This window comes from Aythya ferina (assembly GCF_964211825.1).
Source record: "Aythya ferina genome assembly, chromosome: 1".
Classification (NCBI taxonomy): domain Eukaryota; kingdom Metazoa; phylum Chordata; class Aves; order Anseriformes; family Anatidae; genus Aythya; species Aythya ferina.
This window is the reverse complement of record NC_140296.1, coordinates 207,119,238-207,136,905: the sequence shown is the minus strand read 5'-3', so window position 1 is coordinate 207,136,905 and position 17,668 is coordinate 207,119,238. Positions and strand designations below refer to the sequence as shown.

The 17,668-nt window shown below is 44.2% G+C and overlaps 1 protein-coding gene across 2 annotated transcripts in view; it reads left to right on the top strand.

Annotated features, from left to right (window-relative positions):
• Positions 1-17,668, top strand: part of SHANK3 (SH3 and multiple ankyrin repeat domains 3) — a 369,667-nt gene that overhangs the window by 60,484 nt on the left and 291,515 nt on the right. For both annotated transcript variants that reach the window (XM_084506714.1, XM_084506715.1), the window contains 2 exons: positions 2,128-2,199; positions 13,842-13,950. In XM_084506714.1, coding sequence (XP_084362840.1) covers positions 2,128-2,199; positions 13,842-13,950 — 181 coding nt within the window. The remainder of the gene's footprint in view (positions 1-2,127; positions 2,200-13,841; positions 13,951-17,668) is intronic.

The window sequence follows — 17,668 nt, the reverse complement described above, 5'->3', positions numbered from 1 at the left end:
TATTATAACTAATCCTGACTAATTTGGAAAGAAAGTACTGCACAATTTCTTAGTCAACTAACGTTTAATATAGACAAAAACATTTGGAACAACATTAAGAATGCTTGCAAATAAACCTATGAGGTAGTAAATTCCTTAATGTTCTTTACATAGGCTTTAATGCTTCGTTTCTGTATAATTTAGCATAATGTCCATACTTAATGTCTTAGTGCACATATCTAAATGCAGACTTGACACGGATATTTGTTATGTGTCATTTCAATTCTTCATAACTTGATAAGAATGGTAGCCGAGCACTTAAGAATACTTGCTGGAAAACCAAAAATCCTGAATCCATTTACAAGAAATAAATCCTATGTTGATACCAATGAGGTTTCTTGAGCCCAAAAGATAAATTAGCCCTCAAGGCTGCATATGAATGTAATCAGATAAATGAGGGTTTGCACACAGCAACAGAAAAATTACAGAGTTAAAAAGCAGGTATCTGCAGTATTTCCCTGGAGAGGTGGGATGCTGGCTCAGTCCTCTGCCATGGAGAGCTGTTGGTACTCCAGATTCCTTTATTGGGATAAAACAGGAGCTGCAACACAGCATGTTGGTGCTCAAGCAGTGGGCAGGTTTCTGCCTGCCCATCTGCTGAGATCCAGTTACCCTCGTGTGTTTGATAGTATTGACCATATCCCACATTATCCTACTGGTTGTCATCTAATGTCAGATGCTTACTATGTCATTCATAACGAGGTAGCTATTTCATTTGTATGCCAAACAACACTGTTGTGTTTCAGCCATTATTAGCCATCACACAATCAGTTCATGCACCTTGTAGCTTTGAAAGAGATTTTGAAATTTATGTGTCTGCATGTCCTCCTTGCACAAGTCCAGTCCACGGATGAGCTATCAGAGCAGAACTGTTGGGGTGCAAGTAGCTTAGGGTTAGCTGTCCACTTCTGCCATGTAGTTTTGAGTGGCTGACGATGGGTTGCACAACTTAACTCTTCTCAGTTGAAGTTTTTGCTTTGCCCCAGGGTCGCAGTTGTGTGCTGTCATGACATCAAAGCCAACACAGCCTGCCTTCCCTCTCTCAGACCTGCCTTGCTGTTGCCCTACCCTGTAGTGCACAGCAGCTGGGACCAGGTGTGCTCAGGAGCTTCCCCAGGGTTGAAGGCTAGGACAGCAGCGGTGGGCAAGAAGCCTAAAGCTGCCCAGATCAGGCCAGTGTGCTGCCCAGGATGCAGAGCTGGCAGCTGGGAGCAGAGCTCATTTGCAGACCCTGGGACGTGATGCCAGGGGTGAAGAGGAGCCACCAAAGGGTGCTTGCATGATAGTGTTGAGATCTGCAAAGGAGCCCCAACACTGGTAACGTCTTCAAGTGACCAACATCTGTATATCAGTGGGTGAGAGTTTTTCACAGAATTTATAAAAAGCTGTGTGAAGAAACATCTGCCCAGTAGTACAAGTTTGTGATAAAATTTGGAATACAAGGCCAACTACAGAAGATTGAAAATGTGCTGATATATTGCCAGCATTGAAAAATAAGTAACTTCAGTCCAAAGATAATTTGATGTCAGTTCCAGCTGAAATAATGAAATGTTGGTGACAGATTAAGTTCATAGCAATTCAAAAACTCAAAATACAATTCATGCATTGAAGAAAGATCTAGTCAAAGCCAATTTTACTCTTTAAGGAAACTATAATTTTGCTTGATAAAGATAACTGTACAAAGGTAACAGCCACTTGGGAATATCTGGTTTTGTTCTACATGGTATTCAAATTCCCAATTAGCACTATTAAACATCAGTAGAATAAGTGCTACTGGCTAACTAATCAATGGTTAAAAAGTGGTTGTCACTGAAATCATCACTGCATAGATACATTTCTAGTGAGGTTTCTTAAGGACCAACATCAAGCTTGATATGGTTACCCCAGGTATCTGAGTGTAAGTGTGTATGAGTTGGACATGATGATTCCTGTGCATCCCTTCCAACGTGGGATAATCTATGATTCTATGAATGAGAAATCACTACTGATTGTCTGGCTACACCAAGTCTAGCAGAGAATATAACAGTGTGCAATTTGATGCTGAGTGTGTTTTGTTCATTTCATATCTGACATTCTCCCCTCTTGCAGTTCCGGTACAAAAGGCGCGTGTACACCCAGGCTTTGCTGGATGACAAGCAGTTTGCCAAACTCCATACAAAGGTAAGGCTGGAGTCTAGCCTGTGAGCTCAAAGCCCTGGTAGCATGTTCAGCACCAATGGTCTGTCCCAATGAGCTGTGGTCTGTTACAGAGAGAGTACCAGGTCTTGAGATGTTTCAGCCTTCCTTGCTTGCCAGAACACAAGTCACTTGTGTAAGCATACTGGTGCTTGCCAAAGCCTGGGGTGATTTAGATGGGGGTGCAAGCTGAAGGACTCCACTAAACTGTGGTGGGGTGCCTGCATAGGGAGGTCCATGCACTGTGTACGTGTGCTTGTGGATGGGTATCTAGTTGGACTCATCTCTGCTGGAGATCTTGGGGCCAGCTTTCCACAGGGTGGTAAGGCAGAGGTACACACAATAGGCCAGTTCAAGAGAAACTTTGTTTGCTGGCCTGGGTAAGTGACTAAATGCCTGGAGAGCACAATTGTGTTCATTGAGGAGTACGCCTTTCCCTCCCCCTGCCAGAGGCTGCTGCACGCCTTCGCATTGCATGCAGGCCATTGCCTTGTCCTTGGCTTTAACCCATGCATGGTTCAATCCTTGTGTGGAGAGCATTCTTGGTCTACTGCGTCCAGGGGTTGTGGACAGTGATCAAGGAATGTGTAAAAATTAGCAGTGCAGGAATTGATTTGGTCTTCCAGATGTTTGAAGGATAGTGAGTGCAGTAAGGATGATGCTTTTTGCACGCATAGGTGTTTTCTGGGAGGGAAGGTGCCCCCTCCCTCCTCCCCAACCCCCCCCAGCTCTCCAGGCTCTGTGGACAGAGACACCCAACCCAGTACCACCTGTGGGTGCTGCAGAGTCAGGGATGCTGATGGTCACTGGGCCCTGAGCACACAGCAGCTGGATGTTCTGTCGCATTGCACTTTACCAGAAAGCTGCAGTGGTTCCATGATGACATTTCTTGTCTAAGAAGCTAAAACAGTAACTGTGGAGAGGTCTGGGACAATCAAAGGACTTCTCTTGCCATTACTAATTGTACCTTGAGACTGTCCGTAGCCTGTGGGGACTATGTTGTTTCCCTGGAGACCAGGACCAGTGGCAGATGGGAAACCACAGGCAGGAGGAGTGAGGTGGGCTCCAGCAGCACAGCTGGCCCTGAGGCAGCCCAGTGGCTCTAATGTGCTTGGCAGCATTTGCATAGTTGTGTGGTGTGGGGATACCCTCAGTGACCCTCAAACTTGGCCTGTTTTCTGGAGAGTTCAGAGAGAAGTGGGGCTCAGGGCAGGGAGCGATGCCACGGAGGAGATCCTGGGTGTGGCCTGTGCATGAAGGAAAGTGCGAGGAGGCTTTAGAGTTCTTGTTTAAGGAGGATGTAGGACAGGGTGAGATCCCCAGGGCTCCCTGCTGGGTCCCTTGTGGCTGTACAGAGCTACAGCTCCACGGTGCGGTATGGCTGGCTTCCTGGCTATTTTTGTTTTGCCCTCTGACTTGATGTGCACGGTTGCCAGACTGTCAGCTGTGGTGCTTAGCTGCTTTTCTCTGAAAGGCAGCTGTTCCAGGAAACACAGAGGAGGTGACCAGGTTTCAGCAGTGCTGGCTGTGTGCCCGAGCTCTCTGCTTCTTCCTCAGCCTTCCCAGCAGCCTGCTCAGCCCCTTTGCATAGGGCTGCTGTGTGCTGCTCCTGCTGCAGGTCTGCAGGCTGGTGCCTTGTTCCTGCTCACACGTGTTCTGCAAGAGGGTTGTAAGTTTTCAGTTAACATGTACAGCAGCAAGAGCTGAGTGGGGTGGAGCTACAGGCTTAACACAGAGGGAACAAAACTTTCTCCCAAAGTACTTGACCTACTGTAAAGGTTAAAATCTTCCTCATGGGAAGAAACAGGTCCTCTGTCTTCCTTTAGCAGAGCTGCAGAAATGAGAAACAAAATGCTACTAGAGTTTGAATTTGACTCACAAAGATTAAAGTCATGACGTTTCTGTCTAGTGGCATAAGAATATCCAGGCAGCAAATCTGGAAAGCTCTCAGCATCTCCCTGGCGCCAGGAAACATGAATCACTTCTGAGCTTTGCCAGTGGGAGACTGCGTTTCCTAGAGGGAGGGCTGCAGATGCCTGTGACAGGGAGACCCAAACGGCAGCATCTGAGGACATCCCCTAAGACTGTATAGTAGCCATAAATAAGCTTTATTAAATATTCACGTAATCTCTCTGCTTTAAGGTCTGCTTAAAATAACAAAACTCCTTCATGTTGTTTCTATGTTTTTTAAGCTGTTCTTTGCCACTAAAGTACGGCATCCAAATGAAATCTTGCATCTGTGCTCCCCTTTTATCTCCATCAAGAGGATGCTGATGCATATTTCCCTTGGCTGGCATTTTCCAGGAGCCCACGGGCACCGTGGGCCGTGATGCTCATGGGGATGGCAGAGGAGCCCTGGTACTGCCCTGGGGCTGCTCCTGTAGGGCTTCGGTGCAGGCGGTGGGTGAGCAGGAGACATGCTTGTGCCAGCTGCTCAAAGGGGCAATGACAGTGCTGACAGCCAACGGCAGCAGCGTGACTAACTGCATGGCACAGCTCGGCACTGATAGCTGGGAGAGGGCGAGAGAGATGCATAGCGCCAATCCCTTTGTGGAATGGTGCAGACCATGCATGTGTCTTGAGGCATGAGGATGGAATTGTTTCCATATTATTTGTAATGACGCCTAATCTTTTGGGTAGTGAATTACTGGTGGGATTTGTTTGTTTGTTTGTTTTGTTTTGTTTTCTCTGAAATGCAGTAATGTAAAGTGCTGTGAAGAATTAGCTTTAGGTCTAATGGGATGGTAGGACTGTGCCTCAAGCTGTGGTATATGTGAAATCTTGAGACCTGTGGCTAACAGGCTCATCCGAATGAGAGTAAAGTACCAAGACATTCAGAGTTTAGAGTCTCATTGTACATGTAGGTAGCAGGATATCCTACCTGAAACTTTAAATGCTCTTGATGTATGAATCTTAACTGCCACTTAAAAAACAAAACAAAACAAAGCAAAACAAAAAAATTCCTTTTGCATGCCAGGCAACTTATTCTAGGAAGTGGGGAAGCTGATTTCTTGAATTGGCAGCAATAACAAGGTGACTTGGTAAAATCATTCAGTCAGCTTCATTCAATCTCTCATACCTTTTGGGATCTGAAGGCAGTGACACTTCTAATAGATTTTTTTCTTCACTGAATTGCAGTAGACAATTTGGAATGGGAGGGCAAAAAAATGCATGTGATATAAGGGCAATCCCAACCTGTTTACAAATTAAAAATCTGAGCAGAAAAATCTTGGCATTTACCAAAATGTCCACAAAGGACATGGTGTTACCAAAAGACATGGGGTATTACCACCTTGAATGGGAAAGAAGCGACACATTTAAAGCAATTATTAGCAGTGTGTCCGCCATTACTGTTGTAGATGACTGACATCAGTGTAGATAGGAAGCATTAGCTGTAGGCAGTGATCTTCATGTGCTGCAAATTGTACAATTAGAGAAGACAGCCAGCCCAGGCATGGGGATGGGACAGGGTCTGTGCAGGCAGCTGGGTGAAGGAGCAGTGAGAGAGCATCAGCTTGGCAGCCAACAGCTGCAGCAGCCACAGGTGACTGCCACAAGCTTTTCTCTATGTTCTGGTGCATAAGCAGGGCCGTAGTGATGTGGAGGGGATGGTGGCACAGCTCCAGGGAGCAGTGGGCTGTGGGGGATGTCTTAGCCCTACATGAACCTGGGAGATTGGAGCAACCACCATGGCCGTGGTGATGCTGGGAGGAGGCATGGGGGCAGGCAGCCGGGGCAGGCTGTGAAGGACTTCAGGCAGAGCTGGGCCGTTGGCGTTTGGTATAGGAGTGACCAAGTTTGCTGGTGTGGCATGCACAGCTGCCTTCTTTAAGCCCTTTTTAGGGAGTATCAGTGTATTGTCCTGTGTGGTATTCTCCAGGAGAAGATGGGCTGCCAGCATTTTGGTTGCTGGTGGCAGAGCAGCCATGTGCATACTGGCCTGGGAGCTTCCATTGAGGTACCACGGTGCTGGCCAGTTTGTGCTCCTATTTAAAATGTTGTCATACCCCTGAAAATCCAATTAGAGAGCCAAAGGAACTCGTTAATGTCAGCAGTAAATGCTGGACAGTGAAAGGACTTGCCATGAATAGACAAGCATCTGTGCAGGTACTGTAAAATAGCACTAACTACTCGGGTACCATGTGCACTGTGCCTTCTGCCTGTCTGGTTGCATTAGCTGAGTATCGCCTGGTGCAGGCTGGAGCCCATGCTGCCTCAGCAGCACTCGGAGCAGCACACCTGCAGCATCCCTCGTGGAGGTGTGTGTCCTGTGGGACAGCAGGTACTGCCCTCAGTCCTCTGCTGAGTGCTTGCCCCTGCCACAGCTTGGACCTTGGGCCAGAGCATCCCTCTGCAGGCTGTTGGTCCCATTCATGCTGGGAGTGCTTCAAAAGGGTTTGGAGAAGCACTGAGCCAACCTCGGAGATGATGTTTAAAGATTCTTGTTGTGTGCAGTGAAATTGATTATCTGATGTTTCTGAGGGAATCAATGATGTCTACTTGCTGCTGTCTGATTGCCTCAGTGAGAACTTGTAAAATGGCTGGTGCAAGGGAGGACCAACTTCTTCTGGTGACTGTGACCCCATGTCATCTGCCACACTCTGATTTGTGGATGGTTTGTCTTAATTTTATCTGCTGTTTGTAGCAAACCAGGCCCTAAGGAAAGATTAGGCTTTTTTTTTGATACTAAAATTGCTGGAAACATCAGCATGCACTTGGCGTTAAGGGGATGTTTTGTCTCTCCACTCTTGCGGTGCGGCTGAGCACTTGGCTTCCTGTGCGCCCAGCCTGGGCTGAATAGTGAGTGACAGTTAGAATAATTTCTCTGCAAGAAGAATATCTCATTTATTTTCTTTCATTTCAATTCAAGAGAGAAAGACTTGTTCCCTTGCACCAGCTTCTTCTCAATGAGCTTTTATTTTCTGTAGGGTGTTGATTTTTCTTGTGGTTTTGTGCTAATGAGGGAAAATGGGCTGAACACAATGTCCCAGCAGGATGACTGCGACTGTGTCCCTTCCCCAGGAACTTTCCTGATCTTAACCTCAGGCTTACTTCTGTGAACACGCCTCAGACTTGCTCAACAGTCATCTACTGACATAGGGTGTTTTGGGTAATGATGTGGAAATCGAGCTGAAGTACAAGGGAGAGGTGGCAGAGGTTTGAGCAGAAGCCCCAGTGGCTTCCCAATGGTGGGATTAGGGCAGAGCCAGGTTTGGCTCGTCTCCTCTAACTGGGCTCCTCCTTTTCCAGGATCAGGGCAGGGTTCATGGACAGCCTGCAAGAGATGCTGGAGGCGGTGAGCTCAGCTGCACTGCAGAGTTTTGTTAGAGACCACAATGGCCCCAGTGCTGGAATGGGAGGGTCCTACCTGTCTCAGCCCCTTGTGTCCAACCCCTGCCCTCACCTGCTGTTGGCCTGCACCGAGACATTGGGAAATCAATTGGACATCTGATGACAAGACAAGGGGCAACGGGTACAAACCAGAAGATAGGAGGTTCCACTTAAATATGAATCACAGAATCATCTAGGTTGGAAGAGACCTCCAAGGTCTAGTCCAACCACAGTGAGGGTGGGGGAATGCTGGAACAGGCTTCCCAGAGGCTGTGGAATCTCCTTCTCTGGAGAAATTCAAAACCTGCCTGGATGCGTTCCTGTGTGACCTGATCTAGGTGTTCCTGCTCCAGCAGGGGGATTGGACTAGATGATCTTTCAAGGTCCCTTCCAATCCCTAAAATTCTGTGATTCTGTGAAATAGAAATAGGCACAAAGTGCCAACGAAATCAGCGAGGGGCAGCCATATGCTAGTTTAATTTTATTTGCATAAGTTCTTGTTGTGTCTTACTTTTTTTCTCCCCAAGGAAGGTTTCCTTCATGCCTCTTAGTATAGCCATTCAAGCACACTGATTTGAAAATCACCATGATCTTCACACTAAATATGGTACTTTTGCTCGTGGGAAGATACACTATGAGTATTTATTTAAGCAGTTAGATATCTTTATAGAAATACGTTTACGTTTTAATTTTTTGTATAGGCAATTGGATGTGATGCCTTTACTGGATTCTGATTTTTTTTTATATTATTATTTTGATTTGTATCCAACTGTGTTTGGGCAGAAGCTGAAATTCAATTAAAATTAAAGTGGAATAACATTTTAAATAGTGTCTTTATCACTTTAATAAATGTTCCTGTAACGTACTGGACACAGAAGAAGAAAAGTAAATTTATCAGTACATATATTTTGTATTTAAAGCTGACTGATCTTTTAAACAAAGGGAGATTTGGTTTGTATTAGTGTTTCTCATTACAAATTCTCAAAGGTATTTAAGTGACAGAAAATAAGTAAGTATCTGGTGAGATTTCAAAATTGCCTAAGTGATTTAGGCATCTGCTTAGCTCCCCTTGATTTCTGTGGGAGTCTGACATTTGCTCTCTCTCTTCATGTCTAGTCACCTTAATACTTTTGAAAACCTGGCCCCAAATCCTCAGGTTCTTAGAATAATGAGATCTCATTCCTTTCCTGATAGGATTATATTCATAAACTGGGGGAGGAAAGCAAGCTTCCTTACTCTCTCAGCTCTCAAATCTCCTTTCGGCTTTGAGTGAATCAGTCCAAATTATAAAGAAAGTATCTATGTTTCTAGCTAAATTGAAATGAAAAACAATCTGATAGGAAAGCTTTTCTATGCACCATAAGCTGAAAAAAACAACATGGAAGAATGTAAATACCAGCATTTGCTTCTTTGAAAAGTGGTTATAATGTGCCCAGCACGGGATATGGTATAGTTTTTGAGTTGATTTACAAAGCCAAGTATGTTTTGCTTCTGGTTTCAAATGATTCAGATAAAGCATGCTTGAATTCATGACTATTGGAGGAAGGGCCATTTAATCAATACAGTTTTCTAAATACTTGTAAGTATGGATTTAGCATAAGCTGTCACATGGCAAACACAGGTTTTAACAGCTGTATTTTTGCAAAGAGAGATACCCTTATTGTAGCCGAAATCTTACTGAAACAAAGACATTAAAGCCAGGATGAAGTTGCTGTTAGTTTGGCACTGCTGTGTGTGTCATGGTGCCTGGGGCTGCCACTGATGACTGCGGTGGCAAGTGGGCAGAGAGTGGCTCCCAGGAGCCACCTGGGTCTGATTTCAGTTCAAGCTGTTAAACTCCGATCAGCCCTGTGCTGTGTTCCTGGTGTGGTGTTGGTTCAAATGCTGGCAGAATCGCTCAGCTGTGCTGCTGGGGGTGGGCCACTGTGCCAAAAGAAGCTGAGACTGCCCCGCAGACTGTGGGCAGGTGTCTGCCTGTTGTTGAGGGCCTGCATCCCCCTCTGAGCTGGGGCTGCTTGAGAGGCTCTGGGGCTGGCCTGCAGGCTCAGCTCAGGGATCCTGGAGCCAGCCAGGATGAGCATGGAGTCCCACAGGCATTCTGGTGCTGGAGGCATTGTCTGCAATGGCTAGGTATGTGAGAGGCTGCCAAGCACAAGAGTGCCTGGATTGTGATGCAACATTTTGAAGTCTGAACTGACCAAAACATCTTAATTTGTAATATCCTGTTCCTTTCCGTAATCAGATTTCTGTTATTTCTCAGATCTGGCTATTGGCAGAGTCCTGGAGACTTCTCTGGGAAGTAGCAGAGTGCCTCCCAAGTATGTGTGCTTTGAGACAGTTTTCTCTCTGTGGTCATTGCAAAATTTTAACTCTGGTGAAACAATGTCTTTCTCTAACTTTATTCTGGAAAACAGCTCACTTGATTTAATTATTACCTCTCCATTGGTGAAGAATAAGAAACTGAAAACTGTAGTAATATGAAGCTCTGGACAGCTACGCTTGTGAATACTGCTGCTCCTTGTGCCTGTAACAAAATTACACGGGTCCCTCTGGTTGCTGCTTTGCTGTTCAAGCACACAGTTCCAAACCTGCTGTCTTTTGGCAGTGAAATGGTGCAAGGTGACCCTGCTCCTGTCTGTTTGTCCCATCTGCTGACACAGTTCACTGCTTTGGTTGTACAAACACATCTTCCAGTAAGGTCATGCTGTAAACTCAATCAGAGATGCCATCTCGGTTGCGATTTTCTTTTTATTAGTCCGTTTCCTCGTTATATTTTAATTCAGATTTCTAAGTGGAGCAAAGCAGTCATCCAGTCCTGTGATTAGACATGTGATTCTTGTAACATCTATAATTATGCCTCCAGTAAATGGTCTTTTTCATTATCTGTGTTCGGTTTTTAGGTATTACCCTTGTTCTCCAAGGTCTAGGACCAAAAGTGGAGGAACAAAACTGTGCAAGGGATGATAAGAAGCCACTACATTTTGTTCTGTCCTCTCCTTGTATTTTTAAGTTTGTGAACTGCAGTGAACTCCTAGCTTGGGCACTAAGATGCACATTTGGAGCATGCTGCTAAGCAGTTATAAACTAATGGAAGAAAATATTTTTCTATTTATTATTTTACAGGTAAAGTCTATGGACTTGACAGATTGTTTTTGCAGCTTTGCTGTAGATTTGATCTGAGATCTGTGTAGGTGAACATTCTTTGTTCTTCATTTGCAAAGACAGAATAGTAATGGATTTCCCCCAAATGGAAATTCCATATGGTCACCCATTAGCGCCTGTGTGGTGCACAGGTCCTTGATGATTAACAAGCACCTGTAGTGGGAGAATGCACATCCCAGAGGTGAAGGTGCCTCTTTCTGCATTCTCCTTTTACTCATGCGCTTTTATCTTCAGTGCCTTGCTAAATATAAAAACTATCGTTAAAAGTTGGCATAGTGCATCATCTTCTGATTGTCAAAATACGTTTTACCTTCCTGAGCACCTACAATATACAATATACTACTATTCTACAATAGTAGAAGTATACACTAGCACACTGCTGATGGATGTAGATGGTCTGGATAGGATGCACTTCTGGGTTGAAAACAACAGTTAGCAGTAGAACCACAAGAGCAGTTCAGTTTAGTACCTGGGATGTTTGATAAAAACCTAAACATGCAACTGTCAGAAGTCGCTGTCGCATGCACAGGGGTGCGGTGTCTGCCTGAGCAGAGAGCTCACAGAAGAAACTTCCATGGCCGTAGAGGACCTGGGAAGGCTGCAGCTTAAGGGATGTGCATGGGCAGAGGGTACTGGCACCATGGAGGTGGGCATGGGCTCATCATTGACATGGACTCAGCTCTGTTGTCAAGGATCTTGCTGAGACTGTCAGACCTGTTCTTGGGTACTGGGGTTTAGCATGCATGGAGCATCGTCTGTTGGGTTAGGTTAGCATCATCTGCTAAATGGCTGTTGGAAGGAGAAGGGACATATGGACAAACAGGAGTTGAAAGAACAGGGTTCAATCTGCACAATTGGGTGACAGTTGAGAATAGGCATTTTGGGATCACATCCTGGAGGTGGTTGTGGAGTGGTCAGTCTGTACTGTTGCTGGCAGGTGGCTGTGAGCTTCTCCAGTGTTACTGTACTTGTGCTGGTGGAATACTAAAACAGGAGAAATATTTTGCTTTTAGTTACTCATGAAACAAGAAGGAATCTGGGGGAGAAGCAACACAAAAACAAAAGGGTCAGGGAGGTGTCTTGCCATCAGAAAGGCAGCACTTGTGCGCTGCTGCAGTTGATGGCAGTTGCACGTGCCCATTTGTGCTGTGGGAATCAATTATGCTGTGGATGCACATTTCCAGCTCGTTCTGCTTCGGGTGACCCGTGTCTGGGTGTCACTGTGGACATCTGGAGTGAGCCGCTTGAGTACTGGTATGCATACAGTGGAGCTGCACCACTGCAAGGTTTTGCCTGAGCTAATAATCTCTCATGAGATGGAGTTAATGTTGCAGGGGGTGGTGCACTACAATGACTAGAACTTTACATATGTGATCTGGCTTGTTTTATGGCATGGGTCTGCGGTGCCAATCTTAGAAAACATATGCAAAGAATGTTTAGCTTTGCACACTAACTACACACAGAGAGAATATGGTTAACCAGGTAAACAGCCCAGCATGAATTTGCCTCATCTTTTAAAAGTCTCAGTTTGGTGATACTTTTTGTATAACTTCTTGCCATGGTCTCCTCAGCATGCAAGAGAAAGAGCACAGGTGAATTTTACAGGTCCCAAGTTTGGGGATTTGCGGTGTCCTCTGTAGAATTGCTTCTAAAAGTATTAACTTTTCCCCTTAGAAAATTAAACTTTGGCAGAAGCAAAATATTGCACAAGATAATGCATAATGAAATTTTGTTTAGAAGGTCATTGAAAAGAATCATAAATGTTTCTGCATCGTGCTTGGTATTTTCAGATTTTTTTTCAGCTGAAAGACTTCAAAATGAAATTTGAAGTGAAACACTTTGGAATTCATTTTGTTTCATAAAAGATAACATTCTTCTGTGTCAAATAAAGGAAAATGTTGAATCTTGATTTTTTTCACTGTGTGGAAAATCTGCTCTGCTCAGAAGCATTCAGCCAGCAGTGCAGTGTTTCACAGGAGCTACAGCTATTCCTTGATTCTTGATTGCAGGTTGGCTGGTTGGCTAGAGCATTTCCCAAAGTCTTCCCTCAGCTGTTTGCACACTATTTTTGCTATGTCAGGCACTTTCTAGACTTCCTTTCCTAAAACTGTCTGCTTCAAGGCTTAATTAAAATCAGCTAAAAGAAAAATAAAAACAAACAAACAAAAACCAACCTGCAATCAAAGATCTGAAAAACTGGACTGGAAATGAGTATTTTCACATTGTATTTTGTCCAAGTGCTATCTGCCTGCCTGGCAGAGCTGCAATTTCTAGAGTCTAGAAATTTAATAAAAGAATATGTTCATCAAGTGTAGCTATCCAAAAGAGAAAAAAAAAAAAAAAAAAAAACAGTAACCTACAAACAGCCAGGCAGACTTAAAGGAGTCTTTTGAGCACTCAGTCCCCTCAAGAGAACAAATGTATGTCTCTGGCCAAAGACAGAAAATTACACCAAGAATAAAACAGAATTTCACAGCAGAGAGTGCAACAGCCATACCCATTACACCATACAATAATAGTTGGTGTTTGAGTAGCTTGATCTTTCTTGAGTATTTCAAGTTCAACAGGCAGACAGATGATACAGCCTCAAAATTATTTACAAGAGAAGATGCAATGCTGCAGTGAGACACAGACCCAAGTGTGCTCTGCCGTCATTGGTGCTGTTTAGTGGGTGGTTGGCACTGTACTTTCCATAGCCAGCTCCATGCTGCATGGTTGACAAATGCCTTGATAGATGTCTGGTGATGCATCTGTGTCACAGGCATGTACAATGGGTGCCTGCCCTCATGGTGTTTGTGAACAGAAAGTGTGCCTTAGCAGAGCGTTGTGGTGTGGGCAGAGGGTGGCTTCCTTGGGATGGTCCAGCAATCTCCAGTCTTGAAGAGTGGGTAGGAAGGACTACATTCCATGTGGACTTATGCCATACCCTTGAAGAGAGTATTTGCCTTGTAGAGAATATAGTCTCAGGGACCTGGGAATGAATAAGTGCCCTGGCTTCTAGTGGGTGCTGCACCATTATCCTTGCTGGTTGCCTTGGATCTCCTGAATGAGGATATTCCTCTGGTGGCTTTTTTCTTCCCATTGGTGTGTTAACACTATGTGTTGTATGTTTTCCTGGGGTGTCACGGCTGCAGGCAAATCTGAAGAAGTTCATGGAGTACGTGCAAATGCTAAATGCGGAGAAGGTCTGCAGACTGCTGGAGAAGGGACTGGACCCCAACTTCCATGACCCGGATACTGGAGGTGAGATTGGCCTCTTCAGACGGGGGATGATGACAGGGCAGGGCTGGGGGAAAACGTGTCCAGGGGTTGCAGTGGGAATTTGTGGGAGTGGTTGTTCTTGAAGAGGCATAGCAAATGATAATTTGTCTGAAATGTAAAGTTTGGAAGAGAGGTATGTAAGCTGGATTTCTTAGTAGTGTGTCCTGTTATGACAGTTGGGTCTTGGAGGTCTTGGGAACATGAAGTTACAGAAGGTGTTTGGCAGAAGGGTGTGTATGGGGAGGGAAAGATGCATAGTCTGGGAATATGACATAAAATGAAAGAGCTGTGGGGCTGTGCATCTTTCAGAGTCGGATTCAGCGGAGGACAAAGCTTTCTCTTGGACTGGCGTATTGGGTGAACATAAAATTTCTTCATGAAGCTGTCAGAAGGTTTAAGAAATGTTTTGGAGGTCAAGAAAATAAAATCTTGGCTTCTGGATGCCTCATTTTTTAATTTTTATCTTTTATGCACCTCAGATAGGTCAGGCCTTTGGAGCACAGGCTGTTGGGTTGTCTGCAGGATCCTGGGTGTAAAGAATGAGAATCACAATCCCATGCATTTTCCTTAAGGACAGGATCATGAGGGAGGATTCTCATGGTCTTGTTCTGAGAGAGGAGCTACTGTTTTTATTGTTTCTGTTTTAAAGTAATGCACTTTATTAGTATTTAGCATAGAATTGAACTTCTTTGTGTGAATTACGGGCACGTTGCCAAACCATGAGCAAGCTCCAATTTGATGATTAATTTTCTGTGTTTCCAGTTCAGTTCAATGGCTTTTTAGGTTGTTTCTGACATTCAGGCTACCTCTGTAGCAGGAGTTCTAGTGTGTCCAGAGTGTTGTTCCACACCAAGATCAGCTGGCACAGTCTGCTGTCATGCACACTGTTAACCTCTCTTATCTTCTCAGACAACAGGGCTGCACCCAAACTGCCCCTTGAGAATGGCTCTTGGCCTCTGCCAGCTCTTCAAATGGGAAGATGAAAGTTGGTTTAGCCAAACTCTGTCAAGAAGCATTCAAACAGCACACAGTAATGTTTGTGTTGTGTAATTTGCTGGTGTAGCCACTCTGTCTGATCCTGCTGAAGTGTCCTGGTGAACAACTGCTTATATGAAGAATAAACCGTTAGTAGTATACAAGCATGATTGCTGTTTGCCCTGGAGCATGCCCAAACAGCTCAGCTTTATTTCACTTTCATTTTAGCCCAAGACCTTTCAAGCATTTTGTGTGATGTTTCTTTAAAAAGAAAGTCCTACGCTCTTCTAAAGCTGATTCAGCTTTCTGAAATATATTGCAGAGTGCAGTGTGCTTGAGGAGATCATAGAATCATAGAATGGTTTGGGTTGGAAGGGACTTTAAAGATCATCCAGTTCCTACTCCCTGCCATGGGCAGGGATACATTTCAGTAGATCAGGTTGCTCAAAGCCCCATGCAATGGGGCTGGTAAAGTTTAGGATGCTGGAAAAGTTTTGGATCTGATGTTATTTCACAAAAGGGTGGGGGTTTGTAGGAACAGACTCTTGCATGCTGCAAAGACTCTTAAATACAGAGTGGGAGGAAGGAAAACAAAACATAACAACAAACCACCTGATCCAAATAGTTATGTATTTCCAGTTCAGAACTGAAGGCAAAACTGGATTTTATGAGATGTGAAAACAGTGTTGGAGCAGAGGGAGTCTTGGACACTTTATTTTGAGCCCTAATTCTCGTGCAAAACAACTTTATTACTGCTTGCTTTACAATCTGTTTTGTGAGCGTGACAGAATGACATAAAACTGCTGTTCAGTATTCATGGGTATCTGGAATTTAAGACCAGATGGAGCTATTATACCGTCCGACCTGACCTCCTGCATCTCATCGGATCCTCATCACCTTGTGTGTGTGTGTTCACTAAGCAAAGCTTAAACATATTTTCCAGAAAGTCATCAATCTTGATTCAGGGAATAGAGGATCCGTGCTGATCTTTCGTTATTCGGTTAATCACCCTCACTGTTTAAAATTCGTACCTCATTTAAATTTGTATGCTTCAGCTTCCAGCTGTCGTTATACTTTATCTTCTAGATTGAAGAGCACTTTAGAACCTGGTATGTCTTCACATGAAGGTATTTGTACATGGTAATCAAGTCAACATTCAATCTTCTCTTTCCTAATTAAAGAGGCCAAACTCCTTTAGCCTTCCATTGAAGGTATTTTTTCCAGTTTTCCTGTCACTTTTGAGGTTTACCTGTTACTGTTCCATTTCTAAGAGGTTTTTAAGAAGGCAAGCACCAGACAACCTGCTCTCTGTCTGCACCATTCATCATGGGCAGGTGCCGTTTTCCCTGCGGGTCCTTGCTCTCTGGTCTCCTGGGCCGTGGTAGCAGTGGCCTCATTGGGGAGGACCCTGGCAGCTGCACATCTCTGCGACGGACCTCTACATCATTCCCTGCCGGGGTTATTTGACCTGTGTCACCTGAAACATGGTGAAACCATGAAGCAGTTCCTTGTTTGGAAGCTTTGTTTTGGTGAGGCTGGTTTTGCTCCAGTTGGCTTCCCTGTGCAGCCTGGCTGGCTGATGGACAGAGCAAGGTGGGAGCATGTCGCTCCTCCCATGGCAGCCAGCTGCAGCTTTGGCCCCTGCACAGGAGGATTTTTCAAAGCTGTGACCACAGGGTGCAGCCATACAGGGCAGCTCATTTCCTCCACCATGCAATGTGTTCACCCCAGGCTAAGATGGATCCTGCAGGATTGCCATGGTTTTTGTTTTTGGTTCTGGAATTGCCCAGCAGTCTTCCAAGCTTTGTCACCTACAAATATGATCAGAAATTTCCATTTATATCAAGATAATGATGATGAAGGTAGAGCCAAGTCCAACACCTTGTACAGCCTCTTCAGCACACGCAAACATGTTCCGCAGTAACCACTCTGACTGCTTCTCCTTAACTGGGTTTTAGTTAATTTAAAACATGTGTAGCTGACATTTTATACTGCTCATTTTTAATGTCATGTAGGACTCAGCTGAGCATGAGTCTTACATCAATACTATCTGCATCAATCAGACTTGTAATTTACCAAGAAAAGGAAATACGTGTGAGTAGCAAGAACTATTTACTGTAAAACTCAGCTGGCCAATATTAATGATATTGGTATTCTTCAATGCTGTGTCAAAATTAAATTTCAAATGAATTTTCCGAGCATTTTTCCAGAATCAGTGCTATTTTTCTGGCTCGTTGTTTTGTGGATCATCTTACTCCTTTTTGAATATTAGCCTGACATTGCTATCTTTATAGTCTTCTTGAATGTCCTAATATTTCAAAATGTATTAAAATTTAACTTTATTGTCCCAGAAAGACCTTCAGGAAGAAGTTAAGGAGGATGATATACAACATCCACTAGATGTAAAAAATTTATTCAAGTTCAGGTAGCTCATGCCAAAAATCCTTATTTGGTAATAAGGAAAATAATATTTCCACAGCAGCAAAATTAAAAATATTGATCATCTTGCTTTCTGTATTTATTAGCAATTATTCATTGTCTGCTTAGTTGACTAGTTTGCACAGGGTGTAGGAAATTATTTTGGTATTATCTAATTTAAACAACAGTAACAAAACCCCTCTCAGTAGTCCTTTGCCATGCCAAATGCAGTTTTCTTTACTGTTATGTAATTTGTTCTTGTTCTTGCCCTTCATTTTCTAATTTTGAATTCATACTGACCATTATT